Source organism: Magallana gigas, chromosome 5, assembly GCF_963853765.1.
Source record: "Magallana gigas chromosome 5, xbMagGiga1.1, whole genome shotgun sequence".
Lineage (NCBI taxonomy): Eukaryota > Metazoa > Mollusca > Bivalvia > Ostreida > Ostreidae > Magallana > Magallana gigas.
In genome coordinates, this window is record NC_088857.1 from 13,025,702 (window position 1) to 13,036,951 (window position 11,250).

Consider the following 11,250-nt stretch of genomic DNA (forward strand, 5'->3'; position numbering starts at 1 on the left):
TATGATACTTATTTCTTGGAGGAAGTCAGATTGGCTATATATATATATATATATATAGATATAGATATATAGATAGATATATATATATATATATATATATATATATATATATATATATATCTCTCTAAGAAAACACGAAAAACGTTCAATATAGCTTAAGCGCTTTCACTTTAAAATCTTTAGAAGCTATATAATGGTAACATAGCAGAACCCCACACCCACCCACCCACACATATATATATTTATTTATACACACACACACACACACACAAGAACTTGCCTTAAATCAGGAATATGGAGAATTCCTATGGTCTAATAAATGGGTCATACAGAAGGAAACGCTCATAAAAAGGTACATAATGTAAAGAGTTTGGATCTCAATAATCTCAGTTTTCAAGATACTGTGTACATCTAAAAGGGCGGGGCAGGTGTGTCCCGGGTACCTTCAATACATCCAAGTATGGATCAACTTGGATGTACATGTAAGGTTTTTTTTTATTTCTTGATATCTAGATATTTGAACTTGTACTTTTCAAGACACAATTTTTTTTGGGCCATTCAAATTAAACAAAAAAGAAAATTAACAGTTATTTTTTTCCATTATTTCGAACCTTTATTAAAGCCACCTTAGAGCCATGGGCCGTGATTAAACAGTGACGTATATACCTCCCTGAATTAAATTTTTTTTTTTTAAATGTATTTCATCCATAAAACGTCCTTTTCGCTCCAATTACCATTGGAATTAATGATATCTTGGTTGTGCTCACACCTTTGTAAAGCAATATTTGATGTCACAACAAAATGAACTACGGTCTTCATGTGGACTTGGTTTGTTGTTCAGAGGATTCGAACCTGAGCACTTCAAAATATGACAAGCGCCGCAACTCGGCTACTTCTGTGAAACTTTGCCGCTTTTAATTCAGTCAACGTTTATTATGTTTATTACAAATGAAAAGTTTGTCAATTTCGATATACATGTACCTGAACTAAATTTAATTCATCTATTATAATCTTGAAAAAATATCAAGGTCACCTATTGCGTGTTAATTTCCCTTAATCCCTCTGCTAAATTGTGAACAGTGAATGTCATTGATCTTCCAAATCAATATGGTTTTATAACGTGCGCGTACAAAGGATTTTATTGCTCAAACGATAGGCAGACTTACATCGATCCAGAACGCAAATCTCAATTAAAAATTAAACAAAATCTCCGTACTCGAGTCAGGCCCAGCAGAACTGTGTCAAAGTGCTTAGTCACAATCATTAAGCAATCCAATTCTTATCATTTCTTCTAATTTTCCAAAAAAAAATAAAAAATTGAACAGCTTATGAAAAAGGTCTTGCAAGTACCGGTTCTCCAATTTTACTCCATCTCTCGTGTAACAGTACTGAAATAACCGACGAAAATTCAGTATCTGTTGTAAGGCCGTAAAATATGTCATGTTGTAATTATTTAATTTACTATGTGGGTGTTAATACAAAATTTACAAGACAAAATTTTGTATCTAAACCCACTTAGTCAATTCAAAATTAACAACATATTAAACATCCGGATGATGATTTAAATCAGATTGGATAACCTTGAGGGTGACACTGAGCAAGGAATGAAAAAAAATAATTCCTTGTGTTCATTACAAACAGTAGATTTTTCTTTATTTTCTTTGACAATAACATTAACATGCATTTTAGTGAAATTAACTGGTTGACTAATCAATGGAATCCGATGTTGATATCAATAACAGATTATTACATGAAAATGTATACATCTGATGTCTTGTCTCTTTGTAAACATATATGAACAAAGCAAAAATATATATTTTAACAAAATCCAATCGCTTCATGAACAAGCACATACACAAACACGAAGGGGGGAGATTTGTGCGTCTCTGACAACTAAGTTTCAGATCAAAGGGAGGTAAGCGAAATCAAATTGTCGTTTGTTGAGCGTGAATTATAAATATTTGTTCCTTAAGGATATCCACAATTCACTAAGTAAAGTGATCCTTGAGAATACTTGGCCTTCAAGGGACTTTTCACAATTTTCTTTTATGTTTTGTTTTAAAGGAATCTTAAATAAATAATTGCACTAAATGCTATTAAAATGGAGATTCGTGCATCGAACTCTGCTTTGCATCCAAATAACCCAAGCCATTTAATAGAAAACTGGTAAAAATAAGATGTCACTATGTAGAAGCTATCATTGTTGTTTGCACTCTGCTGGTTTGCTTGGATCATTCTGAAAACAGAAATAAAGATAGATCAATAATTTACTGTGTCAATTCTATTCCACAGAAACTACAATATTTCACTGCGATAGTATCTATTACAAAGACAGCAATAGGTATATCTCTACACCAGTTCCCGATATGAATATTATCTGTAGGTTATCTTATGTCTAGTTTACAATTTTGGTAACATTTGTGATATACATCCGAAGCACGATTACTGAAAGCAATCTCTTAGATATGTAGTTAAAATTTTGATGATATTTTTATACTCTTTTTTACGAGATCCACAACATGCCATGCTGCAAAAAAACTGATCGGGTTTGTACATGTAAAGAAAACCAACAGAAGCACAGGGTTCTTGTATTAACTGGGGTATAAACACCTGACACTTGGTCACTTAATACATGCTTACTGTACTTCAGACCATGCACAGTACTGGTACACTGAGAAAACTATCCATACCAAGTACAACTTGCCTGGTTATAGCTTCATTAATCATAATAATCCTACATAGACTGTTTCTTCTCGTTTCACTTTGATACAAATACATGATCAAGAGAAGTATGTGCATTTGAGTCCGTCAGCTTGTTTTAGACTTCATACAACCAGACAAGTTACAGAAAGACCACACAAAACCTGCTAGGAGTATCAGACTCTGTACCCCTATCACCAGTCACTGCATCATGGCTACACCTCCAATGATTGTTATGGAATCATCTTATTTGCTTCTATATACATGTCTAATGGTTAATGGCCATTGCAAATACATGTACTGTCTTTACACTAATTTTTATACAACAATATTCAGTTATTCCTGATATTCATAATGAAAAGAAAGGTATCTTTCTAATTCAGAAAGAAAAGAATATGTATATGGAAGAAAAATTATATTGTTAATTCGGATAAGTTTCCAGATTGAAATCATGTAATCATGATGCATTTCTAGTCATCAGGTACACGGTACAAAAATGTGTCTTATTCCATTACCCTTCATTCAAGCCTGCATTAAAAAAAGAAGAAAGAAGTTTTATAATTTCACTTTATGACATGATTTTTCGAAAGAAATTTTTTATCTCAAATGCATGTCTCTTGATCTTGTATTTTAATGCTAACAAATCCTTTACTTGTATTCATCAGGTCAAAAATGATAAATAATTGTACCACTTGTTCGTTGTCTATACAAACTAGAGCTATAGAGGTGAGATTCGGCCCACAGAGTGCGCTCTATCGGGCAAACCCCATGCTGTTCCTGTGATCTATAAAGAGCTACTACAGGGCATGCTGGGACGGCTGGACGGAGAACTTACCGTCGGGTTATAATCGGGGTCGCCTTCCTCGTCATACTCCCCCTCCTCTCCCTCTCCCTACAACATCAACACAAGACGTGTCATACCGTCAGCGCACACAACTCACAACTCAAAGCCAGTCAGAGAACCAAAACAATTCAACTTAAATTTCTAAAATAAACTAATGAGGATTGAGAAAAATAAATAATTGATGCAGGTTAATTCTAAGAAAAAAATAGGTCATCTCTTACCTCCTCTTCACCTTCTTCATCAAACTGAAATGACAGGAAAATATAGTTATATTTATCAAAACCGAATATAAAATTGCGAAAGCCTCATTACCTTGAACCAGGCATTAAATATCTTTCATAATAGTTTAATAATTAATATCAGCATAGCCTTTGTTGCGGAAAAATAGTCCCAGCATCAAGTTTATCACTGGTTAAAAGCAAAAATAAAATAGCTGCAAAATAGATAATCAAATCACGAGATTCAAGCAGATGAAAGTGCTAACACACTGTTACAGAAATATTTCTCATTCATAATGTACTGATATTTATGCAATCTTGAGATATTACAGAAGTCTTGATCCACTCACATCATCATCTTGTTCTAGAGCCTCTCCTGTAAAGTACAGCACGGCTCTCGGAACAATCCTCTCCCTTATAAAATGTCCAATCTCAAAATCTGCTGCTAAGAGAGCCTCTAGATCTTCATCCTAATAGATTAGCAAATATTGAAATAGTCTACATAAAAATGTGATTTAAACAAAATATGGAAGCTAATACTATAAACAGATTGTCAACACAAACGTTTATGCTTTGAAGAGTGACAAAATTTCACATTGAAAATTCTGTATGAAAAAATATCAAGACAGTATCAAGGCCCGTTAATAATTTTGCAAATACTTCCTCTAAATTTGCATGATTTTTCTTCAATGAAATAGCAAGCACATGAATTTAGAAATTCAGAAAGACCTTGTCAGAGCATTTAAAATGTTAACTATACTACGTTTTTATCAGCAGCAAGAAAAAATTATCTTACCATATCTCCTTCTTCATCATCTGGCACTGAATGAAAATTAAATTAGTGTATTTAATGAAGCAAGAGGATAAAAGACTATGAAATTGGAATGTCATACAAATAGAATTTGCTAGTTTTTCCAAATACTGTAAAAATATTATATTAAGTGTGTGCAACATCTGGAAGAAAATGATTTTTCAACAGGTTAGCATGAAGTAGCATAATTTTGAATTGTCCTATTCTTATTCATACATGCATGACATTTAGCTAGGTACTTGATTCAGCAGAAGCCACTTTCCTCCAAAAACACTAAATAGAATACACAGCCAAATGTGTTACAGTTTAAATCTTCAAACAATGATGGCATGTAATACCGTTCAAATCTTCGAACACTACTGACTCAGATAGTTGAAGTAAAAGGGCAGCCCTGCCCTTACCTTGTGGGGGGTTGAAGAAGTTGAAGAAGGAATCGTTCTGTACTGTTTTTGTCACAGTGCGAGTTGTTCCCCTCCCCTTGTGTTTTTGCTTCTTCTTTATCGTTTTGACTGTTACATTTTTACCTTTCTTCCAATCTATCTCACAACTGAAAAGAACATATTACAAAGAAAATATACAAAAATTATTTTAAAAATAACACTGCTAAAAAATTTTAATGCATGAAAAAGTGTTGCCCCCCCCCCCTTTCAAAGCATTAAAACAATGAATTATCATACCCTTTGCACTTGACAATTTCTGGGCCTTCAAATGAGAAAGGATCCTCTTCATCAGGTTCTGACCTCATTGAGTAGTGCTTTGTTAAAACAGTGTTTGTGAAGAAATCATTGGTCTCAAAGTAAAATTCTAGAGTGAATCCCTGGAAAAGAAACAGAAAGCATATTTCAAATACCCTGTCTTTCTTTTGGTATTAATTTTATGTACAAGTGCCTTTTCATCGCTTGAAGCTTGATATTGCAAAGCAACTCCTCAATGCTTATTTTCAAAACAATAACCGTTTTCCTCTATGTAATAAAGATGATCCTTGGTCAAACATGAAACACTAAGATATAAATATTTAATCAAGTAATTCAACTTAAGATCTAAATAATTGAGAAGATAAGTCTATATTAAGTACAAATTACATGGTCTTTTTTCCCTTGTCTTTCCAATTTTGTTAAAATCATACAAGTATTAAAGCATATTAAGATTAAAGCATTAAAAGAAGAAAGTCTGTAATTCATTTACTTCCTTTGGTCTGTTGGAATTGTACTGTACAGTGAACAAAAACAAATCCCAACAAATACTGGTCTTACCATTGAATCTGTGTCTGAAAATTTGACTTGGACATCCTGTAAATGTTGTAAAATTGGCTCATCGTGTTCCTGTGAAGCAAAGATCTCTCATTACTCTCAAAAAAGTTAATCTTTCAATTTACACTAATGATATTTGTTTTCAACAATAAAAATGAAGAATGTTTCTTTGAATTTTAATACTTTATTTTCACTAGATTAAAGCCTATACTAGTATTTTTATCTGAAACTACATACCTGAACCATTTCTGACAACATGTCAACATTTTTAAACACAGTCAACCAGAAATGTGGAATTCCCTTCACATCTTCTCCTAAAAGACAACAAAAATATTGTATTTTTTATGCAACAATTTTTCAGCAAAGAAATATTGCAATGTTCAGGAACAATTCCATTCATATGAGTTTATTGACCCAATATTCAACTACCACCAATTTCGAGTTTCGAATAACACTTTCCAGTTAAGATAATATAAATGAAAGATACATTTTACATGAAAATCTGTGGGTAAATTCAACTCGTTTACGAGTTTATTGACCTGGTATTCATCTATGACCAACAAGTTGTAAAACGCAAGATAGATTTTGACATAAATATCTATAAGAAATACAGGAAATTCAAAAGTGTGAACAGGCCTGGTAACATACTGATACACATGTCTGTACCTTCTTTTTTGTCTTTGTCCTCCTTTTCTTTTTCTTCTACATTTGCTTTATTTTTCATGTCCTCCTGCAAAATAAATACCAAATCAGAAAATCTATTTGTTACTGTCCAAATAATCTGAATTCTCTAATTACGACAAGAGACGAAAAATTACAAAAGGGCAAGATCAAAATAACCTTAAAGTCACTCTCATTTATACAGAAATAATATTATTTTGACAATGAAAACTTTTCCCAAAAAAGATGCTTTTTGCCATTGGCCAATATTTTGATCCTGTTCTTGTGATTCTTCATCAAGAGACATTTTGTATGATTGTTTACCGCAGGATTCTTTACCGATAATTGTTCATCTTCCTTTTCGTCATCGCTGGGCCAGTCACATTCTTCATCAGTTGGTTCCACATTACCCGTAATAACAGTCTTTCTCTGGAAATATAAAATCACATCAGAACTCATGTGGGATATCTAAACATTCATAGAACTTCATCATTACTTGATGATCTATCAGCTTTTTGCATTTTATTTAAAACTTAGAAAAGAGCATACATTAGCTTTACAGATTACAAATTTGTATGCCCCTAAATTTTAAAAATAAGTAAAACAACACTTTCATATTCAAAACAGGAAACTGACATCTTTAGTGATGAAGAAACACTGCCATAAGAATTCAGGACCCATGCGACTCTATGAGTTAACTAACCTTCTCATAAAGTGGAGTGTATTTTGATGCGTATTTACATTCTAACTCGTGAACTTCCTTATAGAAGTCAGCCTCTATTTTTGCTGCCTCAAACTGCCATTTCTTCAAGGCTTTGATTCGACGCTTGACTGACTTAGGCAGACTACAATTGAAACAAATGCATATGAATTTCATTTCAGATAATTTTGGCAATCTACAAATGAAAGTATCTAAATACCAACATGACCAAGGAGCAAAAAGATGTATAACCTTCATGTGCTCTTGCATAAGCATACTTTAAGAAATATTACAAGCTATCAAAAAAGACAATATATTAGTTTTGGATAATAGTTTCAAATAGTTCTAACCTTCATACATTACTATGTCCAATACTAGATATTCCATTCAACCACAAAATCAGTAACTGCAAATCACATGCCAAACATAGTTCTTCACTAAACACAAAATGTGCTGGTAGGTGAATATCTTATCATTCAAATGCATTTACATCATTTTATATGCATTTAGTGTAGATGTGTTTACAGTATTTACATTTACTGGACTGCTGTGGAGCCTACATACCTCTGAATATATCCAGAGCTGACCCCCACCATACTCCCGAGTCGATGTTGTAGATCTGCCAGAATCTGGGGATTCTGCATCAACTGACTGGTCAATGCTGCTGGGGTATCCCCATGTTCTTCTGTAAATCAGAATTGGCAATGATTGATATTCGTAATTATTCATTTTTCTATTTGTCCAAATTTGTGATTTTTCTCTTCTATGCTGGAACTTTATTTACATGAAAAACAGCATTCATTCTCCACATAACTATGAAAGCTAGAATCTTTCCAAATGTTTGTGTTCAAAGTATAGGGTTTACTTGTAAATATCTTGATGTGTTATTTTTCAATGTCAAGTTATGGAAATAACTTTCTCTTTTGCAGTGAAGTGGTTCAAAATCTATGAAAAAACTAGCTAAGGCAAACATTTTGACTTTGTCACTATTTCTTCCTTCAAAATGTTACAAATGATATTTCTTCTCTTGCTATCAATACTAATCTCTGTGATATAACCTACCCTCCTCCTCCTCCTCCTCCACTTCTTCAACATCCTCAGGATTTTCAGCTGTCTTTCTGCAATGTTAAATAACCTGATTAAAGAAAAGTCAGCCACAGTCGCACTCATATGTCATGACAACACTTCCCATGCTAATTCTGTCTATGATCCAATACCAGATATTGATTGATTATACACAAAGAAAACACAGTACTAAGACAAACAAATACATGCACTTCTATTCACCATTACTTAAGCAAGAACATTTGTGACGATACAGAACGTTTTAAAAAATCTATGTAAATAAAATATATTCCTACTGTGGCTCTGCTGGATCGGCCATGGCTGCTCTGTTCCTATAAGAAGAAATAATCCATGGATAGATTTTCTAATAATAGACTGTTGATTATATACATGATCTCCTTGCAATGTCATGATGATTAACATATACATGTACATAACACTTCAATATTGGCTGGAGAGAAAACTGGCCACACAGAATTGATTTTTTTTTTATACACACCATTAACTAACGGTGTTAATGAACTGTTCTGAATTTTGTGAACAAATTCAGACTCTGTCATAATATTACAAAACCTGAAATTAATATACACTGTGAAGAACCTTTTACATGTCATATAAACTAACACTGTGCTAGACTTAGTGGCATAAAGTTAGTTCCACTGAACTTGTAGCAAATATTCATGCCTACAAGTTTTTCTTTCTTTCTTTCTGATGTAATCTAGTTAACAGGTCTTTTGTCCACACAAACATTCAAAATTGAAAATGTTCTGATAGTTAATTGGCAAAACATGTAATGACATTCTGCATCTTGATTTTGAACTTATGGTAGCAGACCACAATTCCTTACACCCACCATATAAAATATTTTTATTCAAAATATGCCCAGGATTTGAAGCGAAATGGAATACTCAAGTTGAAAGTCCTTCACAAGAAAATGATTTTTATTTTTACTTATTATTTACTGTTCTTTAAGTTTGTTCTGTAATTCAAGGTTAAATACACATAGTAAACCCTTGGGTACCAAAGACGTCCTATCACTGTCATAAACTTTAAAAGAATTAATATTCAGTCTCTGAATTATCAAATTAAATGTATGCGTTGTATATGACAACTGGAGATTGTCTGGAGATACTGGACAATCTCAGATGACATGAATAAAACTAGATGTGATGGAAATGCAAAAACAAGACTGACAAATATGCATTATATGAACCATCAAATCTGAATCAGATTGAGACAACAGATTTTCATAATTTGTTAAAATTGTGCCTTATCACATACATGTTTAAATTTTATTTTTAAAATCTATAAAGTACACTTAACATCAAACAAACATCTCTCATCACAAGCACCAGTTTTCAATTATATTGTAAAATAACCATGCATCTAGGTCAAAAAGTTTTGTTCAGAATTATAAAAGCTGAGGCTTTTATCTTTCAAAAAACATTTCAAGACATTTTTTCTACTCTACTACAGCAACAGCTCCTCATATCATTTAGGAAGACAAAGATGGTCGGAATGACTATTCAATATAACCCAAAGGTTTAGTTAGTAATAGTTTACATTATACTTATATATCTATTGCTGCAGACTATCAATCACAATGGATTGCAGATAACAGATATTTTGTCCGATGTAAAATGTACTTTAAGATATCTTTGTATCATACTCTAATTATCAGGGAAATAGAATACAGTTAATATATCAATAGTTATTTCTTCTTCTTTTTTTTTGTAAGAACATGGGAAGGTCTTTTGAACACTTGGGAAACTGCATTGAGCAATGAGAAATAAACCCATTGAGCAATGAGAAATAAACCATCTAATACAACTCATGCCAACTCACAACAATGTGCCTGGTATTGAGAGTTCAAAATTATATAATTGTAAGCCCTGAATTATAAATTACAATTTGATTTCAATTTAGTATTTTTACCCCCCCCAAAAAAAAAGTGTTGGCTAATTGATTCATATCATCACATAATTATCAAATGGTCCAGTGATTTTCATAAACCAGTAAAGAAGGGGTTTTCTAAAGAGCATCTTTGGTTTTAGCATTCTAAATAACTTAAAAGAATTTCAAATATCTCATCTGTCCAATTTTTGCAATATTTTTACATTAAAAAAAAATTAGAAAACCCGCAAGTTATATCCAATGATGAATATAACTGGTCCAGTAGTAGTAGAAGCTTGCCTTACATTTAAAAAAAAAAAGATCAATAGGCATTAGGCACCTAATTAAAAAATAAGTATTTCAATTATTGATTCCCCAATTCTTTACAAAATATCTTACTGAATAATCAAAAACTGGGACAAGTTGGCAATGGATCGAGTTGTCTGGAATTCAGTAATTATCACAAGTAAAATGAAACTAAACTCATTTCATATCTACAAGGCATCAAAAATTTATAATGATGAATTAAAATCTAAATCAAAACACCCAGTAATTCATTCTCAAACACTCTTTCTTTGTGTGTAACACGCACGTGTAACATGTGTAACATGTGCCTCCTTTAAGACAAACTATATGGTACATATTATGAATATCCATATTATAAGGGTAGACGATAATTGGGTTTCCTCATCTGTGTTGATGGATTCCAAATCGACCTATTCTTTCAAATAGACAATTAAACAAAGAGAGAGCTTTTCGGGAATAAATTTGATTTATCTGCATTACGTCTTTATTGACAACACGGACAAATTTACAATAAAGGCACGTGTAGGATTAAATAATTGCCTTCTTGATAGAAAAGAAGTACACTAAAGGTAATAATGACAGACATTCAAATAGCCCTACAAAAGTGTAAATGGCAAATGTAATGCGGTGGACTTTGCTTTGACTTTATTAACAAAAACTGTTCATAAATTAACTTAAACACCTAGTTAATTACTCACCCTGTTACAATTTGTAACAAACACGAGGGAAATAATGGTGGAAAAAGAATTTTTTACTAAGCACAATTTCGATTGGTGGAAAAGTTACCCGTATTAGAATATAGG

At 32.4% G+C, this 11,250-nt stretch overlaps 1 protein-coding gene across 5 annotated transcripts; it reads right to left on the bottom strand.

Moving 5' to 3' along the window:
- Positions 1-1,622: 1,622 nt before the first annotated feature.
- Positions 1,623-11,250, bottom strand: LOC105333989 (nucleosome assembly protein 1-like 1). Of its 5 annotated transcripts, XM_066084223.1 has the most exons (17): positions 11,146-11,249; positions 8,545-8,580; positions 8,246-8,301; positions 7,748-7,865; positions 7,187-7,328; positions 6,808-6,912; positions 6,490-6,553; positions 6,061-6,137; positions 5,827-5,895; positions 5,251-5,390; positions 4,975-5,120; positions 4,559-4,584; positions 4,113-4,232; positions 3,766-3,789; positions 3,536-3,592; positions 3,216-3,228; positions 1,623-2,236 (listed from the first exon to the last, which is right to left on the bottom strand). In XM_066084223.1, exons 2-16 carry the CDS (start codon positions 8,565-8,567, stop codon positions 3,223-3,225), a joined length of 1,173 nt encoding a protein of 390 aa, XP_065940295.1. In that variant the 5' UTR covers positions 8,568-8,580; positions 11,146-11,249; the 3' UTR covers positions 1,623-2,236; positions 3,216-3,222. The 5 variants fall into 5 exon arrangements, with proteins under 5 accessions (XP_065940295.1, XP_065940293.1, XP_065940294.1 ...); XM_066084221.1 differs by lacking the exon at positions 3,216-3,228 and having other exon boundaries at positions 7,748-7,867; positions 8,251-8,301; positions 11,146-11,250; XM_066084222.1 differs by lacking the exon at positions 3,216-3,228 and having other exon boundaries at positions 6,823-6,912; positions 11,146-11,250.